Below are 23,666 nucleotides of genomic sequence, written 5' to 3' on the forward strand. Positions count from 1 at the left end.
AGCAGTCTACATGTGCAAAACACCACTCATTCTGGTTTCATTTTGACTAATCTCTTTTTGTGTGACCACTACATCCAGAAAGAACACAAATTCCCTAACCATCAGGCTAACTATGGATCAAATGCCAGGCTTCACCAGCCAAGTTGTCACTAACATCTGAGCATAACCTTATCTTACAGTCAGATATTACTAGTTATTTAGGAGCAGATAATTTCCTTTACTGACTGCCATATTCTTCGGCAAAGGCAAGGGACCCTACTGGGAATGTTGTCTCTCTCTCATGTGCCAAAAAGATCTTGGTTGGTTGTAAGAAAGTACTGAATTATTAATGGATATACATATTAGTGTATCTTATCCAACTTCGTTCTTTGTGTTGAAGTCATAATTGAGTACATGCAGACACACTTAGAGGGAACGTTATCTAGTGGTCATACCAATATCAATACCCAATAGGTGCTCTTATATGTACCCCCCACTGCAGATGGTTTGTGCAACCCCTTTGTAACACTTCTCTTTACACTAACGTGCTCTCTTCTAGATTACACTGCTCAGAATGGGTCCTGAGGTCCTTATGGTGGGAAAAAAGAATAGTGTAGCGATGTTACTACATTGTTTTGAGTTTGATGCCTGTTGACCCAATTGGTCATACAACTGAGCACAACTGGGAGGAATTTCTACACTGAAGGAAAAGTAACACTAAAACTTTTTAAGTAAAAAATCTATTCTACCCTGCCCCAATAATTGCCCTATCCTTCCCAGCGTTTGTTATTTTAAATGCTTTTTTGGAAAATACCTTGGAAAAACATTGCATCCGGGCATTTCAAATACGGTGATATGGTGATCCAGAAGATGCAGAATCCCCTATGCGACGATCGATTGATCAATCCTAGCCTTCCCTCTGTATAGGAAGGAGTCAGGCTAGGAGGCGATGTTGATCGCCATATAGGGGATTCTGCACCTTCTGGATCACCATATCGCCGTATTTAAAATGACCGAATGCAACATTTTTACTAGGTGTTTTCTAATAAAGCATTTAAAACAATAAATGCTGGGAAGGATAGGGCAATTATTGGAGCAGGGTAGAATAGATTTTTTACTATAAAAATTTTAGTGTTTCCTTTAAGAAGGTGGCACAGAACTAATCTGTATCTTTTACTTGAAGGAAAACTATACCTCCAGAATGAATACTTAACCAACAGTTTATATCATGTTAACTGGCCTACTACCTCATTTTGTTATTCATTCTTTAGGTATTGTCAGTTTTTCCTTTTTTCGGTTTTTTTTTTCTTTTCTTTTTTTCTTTTTTCTTATTTCTTGGATCTTTTCTCTCTCCCCCTCCCCGCAAGAGTCTAACCCAGAAAAGGGCACTTCGGAGTAAAGAGAAGTATTTTCTAGTGGTTATACATAGTGTTTGCATAGATGTAGTATAGAAGGAGTAAAAGGTTCTTCCATGCAATTAATGATGTCTTCCTGCATTTCTATTATAAATAATGAAAGTGCCTTGTGACTCATACTCTTGCCTTATATGAAAAAATAACGTATATATTATCATTCCAGGAATACAATCATATGAGAAAGTTTGGGAACCCCTCTCAGCCTGCAAAATAATTTACTCCACTTTCAGCAAAAAAAATAACAGTGGTATATCTTTCATTTCCCAGGAACATCTGAGTACTGGGGTGTTTTCTGAACAAAGACTTTTACTGAAGCAGTATTTTAGTTGTGTGAAATGAAATCAAATTGTGAGAATGCTTACAGACAACCCAAAGATCACCTCCAAAGACATGCAAGAACATCTTGCTGCAGATGGTGTATCTGTGCATCGTTCTACAATTCAGTGCAATTTGCACAAAGAACATCTGTATGGCAGGGGGATGAGAAAGAGCCCCTTTCTGCATTCACGCCACAGAGTCGCTTGTTGTATGCAAAAGCTCATTTAGACAAGCCACAGTCATTTTGGAACATAGTGCTTTGTACTGATGAGACAAAAATTGAGTTATTTGGTCATAACAAAAAGCGCTTTGCATGGTGGTAGAAGAACACTGCATTACAAGAAAAACACCTGCTACCTACTGTCAGATTTGGTGGAGGGTCCATCATGCTGTGGGGCTGTGTGACTAGTTCAGGGCCTGGGGCCCTTGATAAAGTCAAGGGTCAGATTAATTCAACCCAGTATCAACAAATTCTTCAGGATAATGTTCAAGCATCAGTCACAAAGTTGAAGTTACACAGGGTTGGATGTTCTTACAAGACAATGATCCTAAACAGAGTTGGAAATCTACAAAGGCATTTATGCAGAGGGAGAAGTACAATATTATGGAATGGCCGTCACAATCCCACAACTTGAATATCATCGAAAATCTATGGGATGGTCATGCTCAGCTGTCCATGCTCAGCAGCCATCAAATTTAACTGAACTGGAGAGACTTTGTATGGACGAATGGTCAAAAATACTGCCATCCAAAATCAATACTCCAGACAATCTCATCAAAGGGTATAGAAGGTGTCTAGAGGCTTTTACATTTGCAAAAGGAGGCTGAACTAAGTATTGATGTAATATCTCTGTTGGGGTGCCCAAATCTATGCACCTGTCTAATTTTGTTATGATGCATAAAGCATATTTTCTGTTAATCCAATGGGGACCGTCTCCAATCTACTGTGCTACTTGAATGGAAATCAAGTTATTTAAGCTCTCTACTTCCCTACTACACAGTGGGTGCGGGAGTTCTGGATTTGCAATAGGTTTTCTATTGTGCAAGATGGATTAGCCTCCCCAATATTATTATAAATATTCACTGTAGAACACTGTAGAACACAAAGAAGCAATGATTAGAAGAGAAATCTGAAGTACAAAACATATTTACTATATGCGATGACCCATCTTTCTCCTACCACCTACCCATGTCAGGCTTATTCTACCTCCGCCAATGTACACGTGGCTCCTCATTCTCTAGTAACTGTCTGCTCCCTTCCACTCAGTAAGATAAGCTCAAGGTGGCTAGATGGCCATCCAAGAGGTCAGTCAACTCAGTTCCCTTGGTCAATCAGCTGAATCAATAGAGACCCATACAGACTCACTGGCAATAGCCCCTAAATTATATTTATGACATACTGCAAAGGGGTTGTTTTGGGCCAAAGCAATGGGCTGCTAGAATATGCATTAAAATGTGAAAGCCAATATTATTGGTAATTAAGTTTATAGTAATGTGCTTATAATACTAAATGGGCTTCATTAACAAACTAAAAAAATGATGCTCCTCTTTTCTTCTTTTAGTAGAGGACTTGATTTAACAAGGGGCTATTCCACTTCAAGAACTAAAAGTAATTATTAAAAAAAAAATATATATATATATATATTTTTTTTTTTTAGTTCTAAAAAATATGTAGATTTTTAAAAAAAATTTTGTTTCAAAATATATCTGAATAATTATATTATGTTTTTCATGTATCACTGTAATATATTTCATTTCTTATGCATTTAAAAACACTATGCATATGAATAAATTATAGCAAAATAATATTCTATATTACATACATTTTTAATATTTTAAATTATTGTGGATTTTTTTTTGTGTGTGTTTATTAAAAATTTACAACAGAAACTGATTCTAAAACAGAGATTAGAGGGGTTTGTCCCAATCTCACATACAATAAATGGGCAAGTACATCTACATAAACATTAAATACATATACATTTAGCAATATGCCTGTAATATTGTGGTATGGGGATGTTTAGGAGTATGCCATTGTAATTTATATGACATATTGATAGAGGCCCCCTGAGGGTAGAAATCACACGGGTTATTAGAATTCTAAGTAACCTGAGCGAGGGGCCATTTGAGCCTTATCGGGCAGAAATAATATTTGCAAATGAGCGCGGGGAGGAAACACGGTGCAGATGCAAATGTACAGCCTTAAAACAAAACACTTCAGCCCGCAGACAATAATTCCTATTCAGATCGGTGAATGCTCTCTGAAAATAGCTACATCCGGACTTCACAAAACCCTCTGGATTCTTTTTTCACTTGGCCAGTTTCAAAAATAGAATCTGGACAGGATCCCAGGCACGCACATTACCGAGCGCAAATAAAAGCCTTCTGGACTTAATTCAAAGAATTGTGGGTTAGAGAGAGTTCCCTGCTTTGATTGCTACATTACCTGCATTGTCCAATTGTCTCTCTGCTTCTTTGCCTGATAACTTGGCATTGCTGCTTACTGAAAGCCTCTGTGAAAAGAAAATAACAAATAATTAGCAGGCATAAATGACACCATTTGGTGTAAGCCATACCTAAGCAGTGGGAAAAAGTGGAATTACAAGGAGTAAAGGAGGGCAGTTAAACCTTTAACTGTCGGACACTAAAAGACATAGGGGTTTAAATGAGGCTGCCTTGCCCAGTGTGGCTCTAACTGGTCCATTTAGTATGATTAGTTCACATCTGTTCATGGTATCAATTGGTCACCATGTTATTTCTGACCAATCTTGGAGCCATAGACCTACACTGATCATAATACTGATTGGTGGCCATCAAATAACAACTAATTTTCAGCTTCTTTGATCAACAGAGCATAGAAATTTTCCCAGAAAAGATAAAAGAGAAGGAGAGGGAGGAGAAGACACCTAATATTATTATAGAATATGGTTCACCTTGCAGGGCGGGAACTATAGGTAGGCAAAAGAGGCGTGTGTCTAGGGCTCAATGGTTGGGGTGCTAGATTTCTCTTCTGTCTGCCTTACCCTAGTCCAAGCTCTTGTCTCCCCACCACCCGCTAGTAACTTAGCTCGTCACCCCCACCCGTGCCATCACTGTGTTCACATGGGAGATGGAGCAAGGCCAGACAGATTGCCTTGGGTGCTAGGTTGCCTCTTCTGACTAATATTTACTCCACAAAATATTTAACATATCCAGGTAAACAGTGACTGCAGCAAGGAGGTAGGTCTCCCCTCATTCAATCATTTTTCACTACAAGTTTTAGAATTCAGATGCATAAGTTAGGGAGTGGCAGAGAACTCCCCTAGGACAGGACTGGCCAGACTGGGGGATTGGAGGAAGAAATGCTGGTTGAATGAGCACTCAGGGGCAAGTTTCTGCACTTCTTCCCCAACTGTAGTAAATGAGCCCTATTTTGTTGCTTTCAAATGGACAACACCTATTTGCCAAGTTTATGTTCTTCTCTAAATGATAAGAGAGAAGAATAATAATGGTGAAGTCAAATAGAAAGCTGCTTTTACCTACTGGCCACTAGCTAAAGTTCTACTGGTAGATTATGATATATTTTTTGGTGGCTTCTGCTGTAAGGTGCCCTACCAGAAGTCAAACAGAGCAAAAAGGAATACAGACTCTGTCTATTTAATCTGCACAGGCCAAGTGCCTTGAACTGTGTTAAATTGGTATTATATTTCAATATTTTCTTGTTTGGCAAAGACACCCGATGAAGGGATCTTTGCCCAATTTTGGCCACGCACATGCAGGGCCACATTGGGCAGATCTAATTGTTGGTCCTTGATCATTCTGTGGGCCTCAGGGACCACATAAATGTGCTAATGCAGTTCTTTTCAAACCTGCACGTTAGATTTTTCACAGATTTGGCTATATATCAGTAAGGCAATCCAGAGCATCCCTTCCATGAATGAATAACTTTTAAACTTGATTTGAAGAGCCCAAGTTGCCAAATTTTATCAGCCTGTGTATAGCCGGCTTTAACATGATATGAAATCGGCTGCAAGAAGCAATGAAGAATGGAACAAACTCCCAGAATGGAAACTGCCGGGGCATCTGCACATGGCAAGGCTCTCTCCTTCTCTGTATCTTTAAATCACAAAGCCTTTAACCTTCATTATTCATTGATATCTATACATACAGAAGGGCAAGTTGTACAGTGACACATAAAACAATGCTCAGAAAGTCTGACTGCACTGTACATAATGTAATGGCGGTTGCCTGCTCATCTGCCCCCCCAAGGAGCCCTGACAGATATCCAAATGTGTGATATCTAGCTCCTCACTAAATGGTTTTGCTGCGACAAAACAGCTCTTACAATAACTATGGAACTCCTTTCCCATACTGGGGACATTTCTTTTCTCGCATTCAAAGGGAAAGCTTTCTGGGAAAGCTAAACATTACATCACCCCCCATTCATTCCCAGTACGAGGCCTCCTGAAAAGCCGCTCTCTGCCAAAATCTCATCTTATTATGTCTGTTCCTAATGAGATCAGGAGACCCATTCTCCAAAGCTGTGAATATTGCCACCCTCGCTTCCTTTCTGATCTGGCACGGCACACTCTCTGCGCTGATATTTTCCTTACTTTTGAAGAGCGACCATCCTGTAACCCTCTGAGTGGTGTTAAACTACAAGTCCCAGTATGCCACGAGAACCCTTTAGTTGTTGTGGGATGCTGGGAGTTTTAGTTTAAAGTTTCTTTTCAAATCCATACTTGCCACTTTTATTTCATTGTTATTTCTTTGCCAGACCCCCAACCACCATGCTATTATAATTTAGTAATGGGGAGGAGAGAACCCTCATGATAAGACAAACAGAGTAAATAGAAAATAAGGAATAAAGAGTAAAAATCATCGTGGCCTCACAAATAAATACATTTTGGCTGCTGGGCTCAGTGACTCTTATTTGGAGGTTGGAAAGAGTCAGAAGAAGAAAGCAATAAATTATAAAACTATAAAGAGATACAAAATGAATACCAATTGAAGTTGGAGATGCTTAGAATTGGCCATTCTATAACAAACTCAAATGAACCACCCCTTTAAAACAAAATATATTTCATTTGATCCACCCATGCAGGGTTCTAACTCTAACTTATGTGGCCTGTAGGATCCACTGACTGTGGTAAATGCCGCCTTTTACCTGTTTATTAACTTTCCATTATACATTAATACAAAAATGTTCATTGGTTATTTGTAAACGTGGTATTTTTCTGTCCCTGTCTGGGCTTCTAGTAACTCTTGCAACAATGTGCCGGAGAACCGAATAAACAACACAGTTTCAAGAGCAGGAAACCAGGTAACAGAAACAGAAAACGGAAAGGGATAAACCAATCAGAGATTGGCTTATTTTTAGCCAGCTGTAGGTAGAACAACTAATGCAACAATTCGATTGGTTGCCATGGGTAACTGCCCGCAGCCAAATTTGTCCAGTATTGGTACATTACCCCCACTTATTAATTATGATTCCATTGGCAAATGACATTAAAACCATTAAATTATAGCAACTGTACTTTGAAAGTGCCTAAGAATTATATTTTCTTTCATGATGAAAAAAATCCTTTTTAAGGGTGAACGTGCCCTTGAAAGCAGCCCTGTTTATATTCCTACCTTAAATAAATGTCATCTTTAGTCAAGTCGAGTTAAGGGAAAAGTGATCAAACTTTTGAAAAGTAAGAATTGACTGTGCGCTTGAGTTGGGCAGTGCTCTGTATTTTATCACAGTGTGTGTGGCACCTATTTGCCGACAGCTTTAGGATGAAGAAAGATGCCCTATCAGGGAAGGTGGAGCTATAGGACATTGCTTTACTGCAAATGATGTGAATGGGAAATCTGTCCTGGTGTCAGAGCAAGACATCAGCTGTGGATAACAGTATTTAGCTCTGATGTCCCAAACAGCCCATATAAACAAGGTGTAACCTAGAAAGCGTTTCCCACTTGCTTTGCCTTTACAGCAGGATGACAATGTACATCCATAAACACTGTACAAGCTGCTGGACTCGTGGCCACAGGATGCTAATGTCTTATCAACACAATCAGTCTCATGTTGCATTAATTACGTTTGCACCAGCGAGCCTGCGATGGCAGTATAGCCAGTATAGTATCAGGCACGTTGAGTGACATTTCCGAAATACAGAGAGTGAAAAATACACCAAGCGGCAAGAACTCTGCCCCCCAGCACTTTAGCACTTGTGTGATATGGAATTAGGGCCCATTCTGAACAAGTCTCACAGCAACAGAAATGTTCCAGTTTGGAACCCTCGGCTTCCATCCCATGGCACCACCACTATTCTGCCAAGAATTTGCCAACCTGAATACCCTCTGTGTTGTATTTAGCTTTTTTTTATCTGCACAGACAGGATTCAACTTTAATACGGAGAGAAGAGTCCTCTTAGATGTGTTGTGTATTTGTTAAACAGAGAAAGAAATAGTATCCAGACAACATTTTTGCTACTTGGCTTGTGATTTTAGTTTCATTTTTTTTCCTCCTTCCTCGATAAACGTGTCTGCAAAGCTGTCACAGACAGAATTTTACATATCTGCTATAATTCACTATACATAATGGATGACCAGGGGATTATAGACTTGATTTTATCATGTCACTGCACCAGTTGGATCAGGAAGTTCTGTTCCAGAGAGCTGGCACCATTCCATGCAGTATTGATTCTTTCAAGCCCAAATAAACAAACAGGACTGAAGTTCTTTCAGGGACAGGCAAGAGAAGAAGCAGAAAGATGAAGTTGCTGATAACAATTATGTGGAAGAGGCCACTTTATTACCTGTATGGGGGAAACTGCAGCAGCTGGAGCCGTCCTGACGGGAATCCCACTCAGTGGACTGCGTGGGACTGAGTGCACTGGGATGTTCTGACCAACTCCACCTTGGAGAGTAGAATGCAAACTGTTTAGCCTAATTCTCCCAGTATATAGCATGTGAGAACCATGGCTCACCCTATAGTGCCGTATACTAAACAGTGGTACCGCAGCTCTTAACCCAGTCTTCATCCATTTATTATACAGACCGCACAGATCTTAAGTCTCACATAAAAAACATCATTATTTCCAGTTCTTTCTGGGTTATTTTAGCCAACAGACCTGTTAGGCTGATTGACTGGTTATTTGTTATTTGTCCACCCTGGAAAAACCAGAGATAATAACCAAAATCAATTTTTTAGGACTATATTAAATACAGTTTGTTACAGCATCTCCATGAAACATAAATAAATATTATTTAATAGGAAATGAGGTAAAAAATAAAACGGCACTTTCTCTCCAGATTGGATCTTTAGTTAGTTAGGGGTCCAATTTATCCTCAAATGTATATAAGAATATATATTTATACTTTTTATTTTATTTGAAACAGTTACCTCCTACACCCCAAAAACATATTATGTGAATTAGCTCCGGAAGAAACTGAAAGTGTTTACATACATGCGTGTACATGCTGCTGGTGGAAGAAGCAGGTTGTTGAATCAGCAAGTAGTATTCTAGTATTAGCTCTCTGACTGCACAAATCTCATTGGTTGCTAGGAGTTACTAGACATGCCACTATTACAACATGACCAGTGAATTCAGCTCTGGATTAACACATTTAACTGAGTGTCCAAGGGCTCCAACAAAGGTTTATGGGGGGAACACGGAGAGGGGTGAAAATCTGATTAAAGCGCTGGAAATGGGGTGAGCAAGTAGTAGGGGTCTGGGTTGATATTGGGCATGTTCTAGGTATAGTTGAGCAGGCTGTGGGCATGGTCAAGCATGGAAATTTTAAAGGACATTTTTTCATTGGGCTCCATTCTACTTAGTTGGTATTACGCACTGCCCAGAGAGCTCAGGCATGCAGAGGTTGACAAACAGTTGGGTTTCCTTGGGGTAAGAGGCCCTGCTAACTAAGTAGTATTGAGCCCCACAATTTCTGAATGCAGTTTTGTGGTTGTTTCTCTCAGTAACAAGTGATAAGGATTGAAAACACAACAGTCTTACCTTGATTGCCTAAGTCAAATGATTTGATTAATGACTTGACAGTGGCTGGAAGTTCAGAGGATGAAGTTGGTGCTTGGGTATGGGCAACGCTCGGCCAGCGGATTCTGTTGTCTTCATCTACAGATTCCACTTCACCTGAAGGCTGCCTGTGTAATGAGAGGTATTTTAGGCACAATAAGAAACTAGAATATGTAATAGTTGTACCCTGATTGTCAACTCTCATCACCAACTCAAGCAACAAATCCAGACCCCATCAGACTGTGGTAATGGCCTAAGTTACAGAAGGGCTGGAACAAGGGGCAGGAGGCAGAAGAGGTATGTGGCTTGTACCCCCACCATTGCGCCTAAGCACATGCCTACTTGTAGTTCTGGCCCTGCTGAAGGTTTTATTTCACCTGCTTCCTAAAGCAATTCCCATTGTTGCCTCTCTGAGTTCAGATTATTGACAAATTAATTACATTCAAAGCCATAAACAATGAGCCCCTCCCTATATTTCAGCTCTGATCTCAATATAAAAAGCCAGAGTGCACACCTCATCAAAACAACAATAATAGTAGAGTGCAAAACATTGGAGAAAACCCATTCAGCAACTCCAAAAATAATCAGAAAAGCAAAAAAGTATCTGCACACTCAAAAGAAATACAAAAGAAAAAAAAATATTAATTACAAGAACATAGAAAGTAAAGCCCCTGTACTTTCTATGTTTTTGTAATTAATAAAAATTTTTTCTTTTGTATTTCTTTTGAGTGTGCAGATACTTTTTTGCTTTTCTGATCTCAATATACACGACCTATACAATTTCACCTTCATCTTCTGTTCATCTTCATCACTATATTCCATTCCTGGCTAATAGATTCTCTCCTGCCTCACTCTTCCATTCACTCCAAACCATTTCTTAAAAACCCATATTGTTTTAGAAAGAAGATCCACACCACCACCATCTTCTTCCTTCTTGATTTTCTGTATGTTCCATGCCTGTCCCTTGTGCATATGTAGTAGAGTTAAAAACTGAACTTAGAAGCAAAAAATCTGGCTTTTTACTCTCCTGCGCTTGCACACTGTCCCAGGGCTACATAGGGACAAACAGGAGAAGCTCACAAGTGGTGCTCCTACAAAGGACCCCAGGGCAGGGCAGATTTCAGTGAACAGGAGCATCACCCCGGGTCTAAGGTAAGTGATCATAATGTTTATAATAATGTTTATATTATAATCACTGGGCCATGCCAAACATTCCTTCTATTTTAAGTGTATTATGTTCTTGGGGAAAGACTGCAGAAAATAACCCTTACCCGTTAAATTAAAATGACACTCCCCCAAGTCACACAGATGGTGGTTTCTACACCAGTATCCCTTGTATAATAGCAAGTGATATTAAACAGTAATATAAGGCTATTCATTCATAGTAAGTAGTGCTCCTTTAACACTGGAGAATCTAATTTTAAAAAGCACTTACAACAAACAGTCATGAAGTCACAGTCGCACCTGTTTACACCAAGGTGCCAGTTGGCGCATCCATCTGATAGGACTAGGCTGGCACAGCATGGCAGCCCCTGACACAAATCTACCATAAAACATATATTTATATGAGGATTTTTTCAAATGTTCACAATGTTGATGTGAGTTTATTACAGTCAATTTAACCATAATAAAAGCAATAAAGCGATTTAGCTTCTCTGTTGCTCTGCCCAGCTATACAACCCTCAATAAACGAGCTGGGCCAATGGAGGGTTCCAAACAAATATAACGCTTCACATTATACAGGATTCCCATGTGAATGAAATGAAGCAAAACAGATCCAGGGGAGGGGAAGAAGCTATTTCCTCTGTCTGTTTTGTTGGAAAATGAGTCATAGGATAAGTCTTTCACTGCTTAATTACAATGGAGCGCCATACAAACCCGTAAAATTATCATCAACAGAAATGCATTACAGATCCAACCAGAAATAGCTAAGACTACATGTCTAATTGTGCATATTATTTTTCAAAGTCACTTATTATGGAAAAAACAAATCTTTTATGGTGCACCATGGATGTGGCAAAACTAAAAAAGGCAATATATTTATTGGCTAATGCAAGCTTTTGGGACTACTTAGGTCTCTGCTTCATGCACTGTTTAATGTATTATACCATCCCCAGGGGAGGTGCAGCTTGTTGGCTCCCAGGGGGCTGAGAGTCTAGAAGGTGTTGAACAATCAAACACCCCTTCCACAGCACAACTTGGTAGCAGGAAGATTTAGGACCCCAATAAATAATTTTAATTAGGTGCTGCTTATCAGCTTCTGGGGGGCTGAGAGTCTCGAAGGTGTTGGGAATCGAATACCACTTCCACCATGCATGAACATGCGATAGTATTCCCGAGTGTAGGGATTTTCTTTTGTTTTTAATTAGTCTGATGTGTGTATGTGTTTTTAAAGGGGAAATTTTTATTGCAATGAATTATAATTATTAGTATTATTGCTCCATCTGCCACTGGGGGGAATAAGTTGAGAGAATTCTGTTGTGCCCCATATAAAGAGCCTCCCTCTGCTGAACATTATACCATCCTTGCTTGAAACACTGATAATACATTATACCATGTCTGAAGCAGGGACCTAAGTAGTCCCGAAGGTTCACGCTTTATAATCTACTAAAATAAGCCAATAAAAGGTTTCATCTATCCTAAATTTTCTGGTTTTGATCTACGGTGAACATGGTACAACACCTTGCTACTATAGATATGGCTACTATTTCATTTTATATGAATACCTTGCCAAAGTATTCAGGCCAATCAGGGCTCTGACTGGGTCACTAAAGGACTTTCATCTTTCTGTTCATGAGATAATTCAAAGTAACTCTGGCCTTGTGTTTGGGATCATTGCCTGCTGAAAGTTGTTGGGGCTTCAAGCTTTCCCCCGGGTTGCAGAAATGTCCCTGTATTTTGCCCCATCCATTCTTCTTTATACTTTAACAAGATTTCTGCTTCAGGTACAGTGTTTTTTGGGACTTGCCCAAACACATTGCTTTGAAGTCTGTACAACCCTGTACAAAAACATCTGTCTCGGATTCATCTGGCCACAAAACCCTCTCCTGCTGTGTTACTCTCATCCCTATTGGTTAATTCTAGGTGTATTTTTACATGAGAAGAGAAGCTTGTTGTCAAGTTATTCTAAGCAACACTTCACTTAGAATAACTTGGCTACAAGTGTCTCTTCTTCTCATGTGTGTCTGGTTCTGTATGCAGGGATCATAGCAGTAATAGCAAAAGCATTAAGAGCAGGAATAAGGAAGTGTCCCATTCGCTTGGCTGTCTCCTCTTCCATATCCCTTTTTGTCTCAACTTAGTTAAAGGAGAAGGAAAGGTAAAAACTAAGTAAGCTTTATCAGAAAGGTCTATGTAAATACAGCCATAAGCACTCACAGAAACGCTGCACTGAGTCCTCTATCAAAAGATTTGTTGTCTATTTGTTTTCCTGTGCCAAAGACACACAGCTCTCTCCTCTCTCCCCTCCCTCAAGAATGCTAAGAACTCCCCCTCTTAGGAATGTGGATCTGAACCAATCAGCATGAAGCTGACTCATAGTCTAACTAACTGAGATTTTCACTTGGTCTGGGTGTCTGTGCAGGAGTGAGGCATTATGGGAACTTTCTTTACACAGCTCAGCGTTTTTTCTTCCTGTTTGGCTTCTGATCATCTGAACAGGTGAAATATGGGGAGACTTAAGGGCACTATTGAGACAACTGAAGGTATGCCTGCAGCTTGAGATTAACTCTTTATTAGCCTTTCCTTCTCCTTTAAGAGGAGTAACAGTGACAAATGATTGATACATTTGTCCCATCTTCCGGCCAAGCAAGTACTAGGCCAGAGGCATTAATGTACCTTTGTTTAGTATAAAAAAATGTTAGTACCCTTCAGGACTTGGAAGTAGAGGCTAGGAACAAATGTGGCAGATACCAGTCCAAATCTGTCATCATCTAATCCTTTCATACCAAAAATGTCTAATCTTTTCATACCAAATCCCAAGAATCCTGATATTTAGTACATCTAGCAGAAGTATAAGCCATACTCTAACTCATATAAGGTAGGTATCTTTTAAATGTACATCTCATGCCAACATGTCAACAAAAACATTATTATTTGATTTAATAAGTTATAATCATTAAAGGGGAACTGTACCCAAACACAACTTAAGCTTTGTGAAAAATAAATATAATTTAAAACAACTTTGCAATATACATCAGTTTAAAAAATATGCAGCCTTTTTATGATATTTAATGTAATAATATGGTTTGAAACAGTACCCTAAGCCCGGCCCCCTGTTCCCCTGCTGATCTGGCTGGCTACTTTGAGACTCAAATAAAATGTAACAGTAGTCGCCTGTCCTCAGCCTGCCTTCAGCCTGCATCCTCCCAATCCCACAATCCCCTGCACATGTGATGTCAATAAGGAAAGGAACATCACAGTGCAATGCGTTGTGGGTTATGTAGTTCCTGCACGCTGTCTGTAATTGTTGTTACAATTTGTAACATCAGTGTTTTAGTCTCTCCTCCCCTGAGAGATGAACTCTTTTGCTGAATTTTTAACATTAAAAATTATTTTTATTCATGCTTTTTGGCAGATTACATTTTTTACATATTAGGGGTATTGTGTGGGGTTCTTTAACAAATTCTGGTTCAGAAGCTGGAGTTCCCTTTTAAAATCATTCTAGAATGTTTTAACCAACGATTTCACAAATAACCGTGTCCATGTGAGACATAAGACCATTGCTGTTCCCATTAGATGACTTTATCAGGGGACGGATGTCTTCAGGAAGAGAGAATCATATAAAATTAAGAGCATATGAGCAAACAAGACTATAAATACATTATGAAGTAAATTAAATACAAGTTAAAATACTTTAATGTAGCTCAGGTTCACCACAAAATATTTCGTTTGGATTGATGGACATGATGAGGCCCTCCATTAGCGGTACTACCGCTGGCTCATAATGAAACCTATTAAGGCGCCAAGGTAATAGGAGTCTGAGGCAGAGCAGGCATGTGAGGAGGTCACAAGGATGTTATTCTGCAGGTACACAAGCACAGAGAGCCAATCAAACAGATTAAAAGCAGAATAATTCCCCTTTGTGTCATTTGCTCTCTGATCAAGGACCGGACATGCTGCCATATTTATAAGTGAGGATGAAATTATTGCAAATAAAACCAAGCTTGGTATTAGTCAGATACCTTGGGTTATTCAGCCTACCATTAACCTTCTGCAGTCTGTATTCCTTTTCTGTCTCACCCATTAACCCCATATTGCTACATGTGAAGACTAAATTCCTCCAAAAAACAACAATAAATAATAACCATGGACCTAAGGGGAGGCTGATACCAATGTAGCAGTGACCGACAGACTGAAAACTAGTACAGGTATGGGATCCCTTATCCGGAATCCCGTTATCCAGAAAGTTCCGAATTACGGAAAGGCCATCTAACATAGACTCCATTATAAGAAAATAATTCTAATTTGTAAAAATGATTCAATTTTTCTCTGTAATAATAAAACAGTACCTTGTACTTGATCCAAACTAAGATATAATTACCCCTTATTGGAGGCAAAACAAACGATTAGGTTTATTCCATATTTGAATGATTTTTAGCAGACTTAAGTTATGGAGATCCAAATTACAGAAAGATCCCTTATCCGGAAAACCCCAGGTCCCAAGCATTCTGGATAACAGGTCCCATACCTGTAGTGATAATTTGGGTACAACTGAAATAAAGTACATGTTACATACAATAATATTACCGTATAAGCCGGCTTATACTCGAGTCGATCAGTAAACTCAGAGTATGATTACCTGTCCGACCAGACGCACATGTCCGTGCGTCCGCCCATCCATCGCACACACCCCCCGCACGGACGGACGGACGGAGGGACATGTGCGCTCTGCTCATCTGTGCACTATATGCTTTTTATTAGGGCACCATATGCCATTGTCTAGAAGACTTTTCCTAAATAAAGAATAGGACAAAATACAAGATTATTAACTAACTCTCACTCTAAAAGCAAAGCACCAGGACAAAATGGTAGTAATTACCTGAGGTGAGTATAGACTTCTGCCCATTTTTATAGCTGAACTTAGCAACATAAAAAAGTGTTTTATATGGGACTTCACAAAGACAGACCATTTTGCACCCGTTATCTCTCAAAAGTAGGCACTCCACGTTTAATTAAGGATGCATTATAAACCACCCTTACTAATGCATTGCCAATAATCTCATTGCTAGCTAACATATAGAGATTATTGTACAGTTACTGCTTGCCATTTTTACACTGTTTACTCTTTTTACTTGAGATGCATGAATGAAGTGCTGTTTTAAGGCTATTGGTACATAATTATTTTGACTACTTCTGCTATCGAACAAAAAACAAGGGGATTAAATCTTTTGTCACCTCTATTCATAGTAATGAGAGGAACTGTGCTCAGAAATGCTCAAGCAATTGCTTTTGAGTGGAGCTCTACCTGTTACCCCTGAGTGTGCCTTAGCAGTAGCTGCTGCATTTCCCACCCTAGGCTTATACTCGAGTCAATAAGTCTTTCCAGTTTTCTTAGGTAAAATTAGGTACCGAGGCTTATATTCGGATCGGCTTATACTCGAGTATATACGGTATATTTACACTTTTGTACATAGATTTTTAGGAAGTTCATTTGTGGCCCAAAACCATTCGAAAGTAGAGACCTCTAGAGTTCCAATGGGGTGGGCCAGCACCCAAGCTGCAATGTGCTCAGAGCCACTATATTTCAGCCAGCACAACAAGTTGTGCTGGCTGAAATATTTTGACCGGACTGTGTGGAGAGTGCCGACTCTGTAGGCTGTGCACTAAGCAGTAATTCTCTGGAGGAGGTAAGGGTGTGCTGGTGTAAAAAAAATGTTCCAATATCAGAGCCACTATACCATCCAACTGGCAACAGCTTTGTCTGCAACCCGACCCCACACCCATTTGCTGCCATAAAACTAGAAGTGCTCATTATAAACCAGAAGTGTCCGAATCATATATCTGGAATGTATGTCACCCACGGGTGGGGAAAGGTGGAAACGTGAGAAGGAGGAGCCTATTTTATGATGTATCTGCAACATGCCCAATACTCCATTATTTGCCCGCTGCAAACTCTTTTCTTTCCCCTCAAACAGTGCTTCCATCCAATATAACGTTGGGCAATGTGAGTTTTTTTACTTTAATTCTTTGCTAAAATTATAAATAGGCATTGGATGGCAGGCCTTTAATTCCTTTGGGGGGCTACTGGCCAAAATTACTGTAAAAATAATAAAGACTTTTTCATTTCCACTGACATGGGGTAAGGGAACAAGGATGCAAATGCCAGACTCTCTTGCCGTTGTTCCCATTAGTCTCTCTCCTATACACACATGTTGGGTGTCATTAAATGCACTTCTGCCCCACGTCCTAAACCCCTTTCACTACTATAATGGAGTAAGTGCACTTTCCCGGATGTTCCTCAGGGATCCTACAGAAGCAATTTACTATGAGTGCTTGGTTTTTATGCCCCGTCAAACACATTTTATAGGCTTGCATTCATCTGACTTTAACAATCCCCAGATCTTTTGCCAATAACCCCCACAACTTTATCCTCCGCGCTGCGCACTGCGGCCATTTTTCCTTTCTAACAAGTTTGTGTCTCTCTAGGATCAGAAACATTCCTTAAATTCATGACCTTGCTGCTAATTTTTTTTCACTACTGTGACAGAAAATAAAAAGGGAGAGCTGAAGCGGCCACCAAACATCTCATTTGCCATAAAACAGGAAGCCCATACCAGGGCAAAGGCAGTCGGAGAGTTAAATGAATGCAGCATTCTATATACACAGTGTAGAACATTCTTACCTGCCCTGGAACAATACCCCTCCCATATACCAACTGCTGCATTTACATACCCACCTTCTATTTGAACAGGTATTGCACCCCTTACCGGAAACCCATTATCCAGAAAGTTCCGAATTACGGAAAGGCCATCTCCCATAGACTCCTATTTAATCAAATAATTCACATTTTAAAAAATTATTTCCTTTTTTTCTGTAATAATAAAACAGTACCTTGTACTTAATCCCAACCGAGATATAATCAATCCTTATTGGAGGCAAAACAATCCTACTGGGTTTAATTAATGTTTAATTTTTTTAGCAGATTTAAGGTAGGAGATCCAAATTATGGATCCCAAAACCCAAAGTTCAAAGACCCCTTATCCAGAAAACCCCAGGTCCCGAGCATTCTGGATAATAGGTCCCGCACCTGTATTAGCTTTTAGCAATTTGAGTAAAAATGTTAAAATTCAATTTTAAACAAAAAAAGGTCACATTCAGTTGTTCAGAGTTTTAACGTCACATGACTGAGGGTTCAGAATGAGTTCGGCTTCAAGCTTAACATTTGGCCATATCCCATACCGAATGTTGGGGTTCAGTCTATCCCGATTAGCTTCACGCTATTTTGAGTGTTATCTTTCTTTTTGAGTGGTGGGGTTACACCTTCATAGAATCTTGCTATATAAATGTAATAATAATTTAATATGCAGCACATCTCTCAATTGTCCCTGTTTAGGTGGGACAGTCTTGAATTGCAGACCCCCAAAAAAGTGATGGTTGCCATTTAAGATAGGATTTTTTACTAATTATGCTATTTTAACTGGTTGAGAAAGGAAAATTTTCCTTGGCATTGTTGAACTACTCCCCCTGCAATACCTTTACTGTGAGCCCAGGGGGCAGTTTCCTGTTAGGAATAGGAATTGTGCCCGAACCCAGAATTAAGAAAGAAAAACTAGAGCTAAAATATTGTCATTCTTGGAAATTCTTTGAAATATCTAAGGTTGCAGCAAGTAATGAGACATATTAGTGGTTTTAGTGATGAACCTACTTGGAATTTTATTTGTTTGTGGTTTGAAAAACAGATTTGAATGCAATGATTCTGCTGGAGAAGCTATAATAACACACTTTTTCCCACGGCAGTATCCTTTAACTTTTAGTATGATGTAGAGCAGTGATCCCCAACCAGTGGCTCAGGGGCAACATGTTGCTCACCAACCCCTTGGATGTTGCTCTCAGTGCCCCCAAACCAGGTAGTTATTTTTGAATTCCTGACTTGGGGGCAAGTTTAGGTTGAATAAAAACAAGATTTCCTACCAAATAAAGCCCCCTGTAAGCTGATAGGGTGCATAGAGGCGCCTAATAGCCAATCTTAGCCCTTATTTGGCACCTCCATTAACTTTTATGGTGCTTGTGTTGCTCCCCAAGTCTTTTTACATTTGACTGTGGCTCAAGAGTAAGGTTGGGGACCCTTGATGTAGAGAGTAATATTCTGAGCCAATTTGCAATTGGTCTTCATTTTGTCTTATTTGTAGTTTAGCTATTTTCAGTTCAGGAGCTCTCCAGTTTGGAGTTCCAGCAGCTATTTGGTTGCTAGGGCCAAGCTACCTTAGCAACCAGGGAGTGGTTTGGATGAGAGACTGTTATATGATTAGGAGAGGGCCTAAATAGAAAATGAGCTAAATAAAGTAACAGTAATAAAACTGTAGCCTCACAGAGCAATAGTTTTTTGGTTGCTGGGGTCAGTGACCCCCATTTAAAAACTGCAAAGAGCTGGAAGAAAAAGGCAAATTATTAAAAAAAACTATAACATATAAATAAAGAAAACCAATTGAAAAGTTGTTTAGAATTGGCCATTCTATAACATACTAACAGTTAACATAAAGGTGAACCCTTAAGATTCTGGGAGGCAGCTCCTGGTACAGGGTTGGAGCCTCCTGCGTTTATGTACAGTTCAGCCACGACAAGCCTAATGGCAAGGTTACGTCACTCTATAGCAACTTGCCAATGGCTTTGGTAATACTGCCTATTGTCACTGGCACAGACAGCAGTAATACAATACAGAGAGCTTTCTCTATCTGTCTTCACTATGAACTTTAAAATAAGTATCAGCGACAGGACATGATTCTGTTTGTGACAAGACGGGCATTAGCACCCTGTGGCCCGGGGCTCTCATACTGTTAGTAGTACCGGGAGATTACTGAGGCAATAGTGCCACAAATCTGGAAAACCCAGGTATAAAGCAAATTCAATGAGATGATGTGTCGATGTCCTAATATAATATTCAACTATATAATTATTTCATTAATTAATCTGGGTGCTATCTACTGTAGGCCAAACAGCAAAGTCCAAAAGTATCCCAAACCCAAAGTTCAAAAAATCAAAAATTTTGTAACTTTTGTGTTTGGGATACTTTTGGACTTTGCTGTTTGGCTTGCCCTTTAAATCTGGGGGCTGTGTCCCATTCGCTTTGGCTCATTTTGACTGGCCACTGAGGATCCATCTTTTTGATATAGTATAAATTGAGAATGCTATCTAGGCCAATACTACAAAAATATACAGTAGATGTGCAGATTAAATGGAAAACAGGCCAGGTACATGTATACATATATAAATATATGGGATTTGGTAGCATTTACAACTCTGTAACTAAGCAGGTCAGGGCACTATTGTAGCATTTACAGTTCACTATAAAGGGGGAGGGTAGATTAGCAGTGTTTTCTCTTCTTCCCTCAAATCCATATCCAAACTGGAGGTAACCCCAGTGTTCCCCAGTATCAGTGAGTACACCTGGACGCCATTCATCAGAGGGGGCGGGGCTGGTGCATTGGCAGTTCCCGCCCCCCAGTACCCCCAAGTGCACGGAGCTGCAACAGCTGTGCTTGATTTTGAAACCGTAAGCCCTCAGAACTTTCCATGCATAGCTGATATTAAATGCTAGCCAGTAGAGGGATGGCTTCAATTCTACACAACAATCTTACAGTACTACGTTTCCAATAGACTCCATTATAATCAAATAATTTAAAATGTTAAAAATGATTCCCCTTTTCTCTGTAATAATAAAACAGTACCTGTACTTGATCCCAACTAAGATATAATTACCCCTTATTGGGGGCAGAACAGCCCTATTGGGTTTATTTAATGGTTAAATGATTTCCTTTTCTCTGTAATAATAAAACAGTACCTGTACTTGATCCCAACTAAGATATAATTACCCCTTATTGGGGGCAGAACAGCCCTATTGGGTTTATTTAATGGTTAAATGATTCCCTTTTCTCTGTAATAATAAAACAGTACCTTGTACTTGATCCCAACTAAGATATAATTACCCCTTATTGGGGCAGAACAGCCCTATTGGGTTTATTTAATGGTTAAATGATTCCCTTTTGTCTGTAATAATAAAACAGTACCTGTACTTGATCCCAACTAAGATATAATTACCCCTTATTGGGGGCAGAACAGCCCTATTGGGTTTATTTAATGGTTAAATGATTCCCTTTTCTCTGTAATAATAAAACAGTACCTGTACTTGATCCCAACTAAGATATAATTACCCCTTATTGGGGCAGAACAGCCCTATTGGGTTTATTTAATGGTTAAATGATTCCCTTTTCTCTGTAATAATAAAACAGTACCTGTACTTGATCCCAACTAAGATATAATTACCCCTTATTGGGGGCAGAACAGCCCTATTGGGTTTATTTAATGGTTAAATGATTCCCTTTTCTCTGTAATAATAAAACAGCACCTGTACTTGATCCCAACTAAGATATAATTACCCCTTATTGGGGGCAGAACAGCCCTATTGGGTGTATTTAATGGTTAAATGATTCCCTTTTCTCTGTAATAATAAAACAGTACCTTGTACTTGATCCCAACTAAGATATAATTACCCCTTATTGGGGGCAGAACATCCCTATTGGGTTTATTTAATGGTTAAATGATTCCCTTTTTCTCTGTAATAATAAAACAGTACCTGTACTTGATCCCAACTAAGATATAATTACCCCTTATTGGGGGCAGAACAGCCCTATTGGGTTTATTTAATGGTTAAATGATTCCCTTTTTCTCTGTAATAATAAAACATTACCTGTACTTGATCCCAACTAAGATATAATTACCCCTTATTGGGGGCAGAACAGCCCTATTGGGTGTATTTAATGGTTAAATGATTCCCTTTTCTCTGTAATAATAAAACAGTACCTGTACTTGATCCCAACTAAGATATAATTACCCCTTATTGGAGGCAAAACAACCCTATTAGGTTTAACTATTGTTTAAATGCTTTTTAGCATTAAGGTGTGGATATCCAGATTAATGAAAGACCCCTTATCTGGAAAACCCCAGGTCCCGCACATTCTGCACAACGGGTCCCATACCTGTAATAATAATAATAATACTAATAATACAATATTCTCATTCTTGGGGTAATGTAATAATAGAGAAAAAATGACACCAGTTCTAGTGACAGGTGACCGCTATATTGCTACCTGCTGTGTGGTTGCTAGGGGTTACTAGACCTGCTGCCACCTTTATTGCATTACCCCCTTAGTATCACCATGACATTAGCATTTGCTTTAAAAAGACACAGAGTTATACCCAGATACTAAATTGAATGATCTTAATTAGAGGTTATAAATCCCATAAATCTAATAAATCCAATACATCCTATAAACCCTCTCACAGAGATGGAGACTTTTCCAGTTGTGTACTCTGCATAACACAATAATTTATGAGGAGTTTATGAGAGTTCTTAACTCTTAGCAATTGAATACAACTTCATTAGTTGTAGTATTAGGTGTAGTTGTAGTTATAGTTTTTACTATATGTATACTTCCTTATTGGGATATATCAATTTATTAAAGTAAAATATTGCTCTATATTTTTGGTGAAGCAAAATTTCTTAATGATACAGCTTGACTATGTTCAATCAATCCTTAGATGGATGCGACCCCTAGGATCTCAGTAGTGTCAGTTTATACGCGTTTTGCACGGGTATAAATATACGTGTACATAACAAATTTCTTAACCAACAATATTAAATTATATTATATCATATTTTATCATATGTTGACCAATACTGAATGTATAAGTTTTCAACGGCTGTTATTATTTGTACTGCAGATTATTTTTCTGCATAATGTAAATATTAATGTTTGAAAATATTTTAATGCCTTTATTTGGCTATAATGTTTAAAAAATCCCAATAAAAATGATTGAAACTAAAAAGACACAGAGGCCAAATCAGATGCCCCGCGCGGTTATTGGTCAGACAGCACCTTGCTACTCAGGGTATCGTGTTCTCAGCCTGTCATCCAATACACCTTCCCAGCTTCCCAATGACGTACATCAGCTTTCCCTTTAACACCCAATTAATGTTATCTCATAGCAACGTCCTGCCTAATCTGAGTGTATTACAGCAGATATACATTTAATGTTCAATGGAAAGTTAATTTTACTTTAAAAGATCAAGAAAAGCAGATTTCCATGATGCAATAAGGCTTTTAACCAATTAACTGCTCTTGCACAACACTCCATTATCAAGCATGGGATTCTAGTATACAAAGAATACCACACTGATACTCTATAAATCCATTAAACTGTAACTAAATACAAAATCTATCATAATGGGGCACATGGGATCCAAATTAAAGCAAAGGGCCAATATAAAGATAAACAGATCAGCATACAATTAGATTACTTAGACTGTAAGCTCTACGGGGCAGGGACCTCCTTCCTACTGTGTCTCATACCACATGGCACTTACTCCCTGTGCATTTATATATATTTATTGTATTTACTATAAAACTTGTTCTCCCTGTGTGTAATTATGTATATTGTAAGATTGTACAGCGCTGCGTACCATTGTGGTGCTTTATAAATAAAGTTATACAAACATACATACAATAGGTAAGCAGTGTTATCAAACTAGTATTGCCTTATACCGCCTCCCATTGCCCTGAATGGGTCAGTGCCGTTGGAGCTAATGGGGAGCAGTAGGGTGGCTCACATGTTCCCCCAGTGCCATCAGCATCAAACCTGCATCACAGCTGCTCTTTTGGGGTAAGAACAAAGGAAGTAATGAACTATGTAAGAAGATCTAGATATGGTTATTTTCAGTATACAGATGAACCCGTGG

At 39.0% G+C, this 23,666-nt stretch overlaps 1 protein-coding gene across 2 annotated transcripts in view; it reads right to left on the reverse strand.

The window, feature by feature from the left end:
• specc1 (sperm antigen with calponin homology and coiled-coil domains 1) overlaps positions 1 to 23,666 on the reverse strand; it is a 187,214-nt gene that overhangs the window by 49,699 nt on the left and 113,849 nt on the right. For both annotated transcript variants that reach the window (XM_018091444.2, XM_004911690.4), the window contains 3 exons: positions 9,695 to 9,840; positions 8,495 to 8,595; positions 4,159 to 4,225 (listed from right to left, as the gene is read on the reverse strand). In XM_018091444.2, the coding sequence (XP_017946933.1) occupies positions 4,159 to 4,225; positions 8,495 to 8,595; positions 9,695 to 9,840 (314 nt within the window). The remainder of the gene's footprint in view (positions 1 to 4,158; positions 4,226 to 8,494; positions 8,596 to 9,694; positions 9,841 to 23,666) is intronic.

The sequence above is a fragment of the Xenopus tropicalis genome, chromosome 2, assembly GCF_000004195.4.
Source record: "Xenopus tropicalis strain Nigerian chromosome 2, UCB_Xtro_10.0, whole genome shotgun sequence".
Classification (NCBI taxonomy): Eukaryota; Metazoa; Chordata; class Amphibia; order Anura; family Pipidae; genus Xenopus; species Xenopus tropicalis.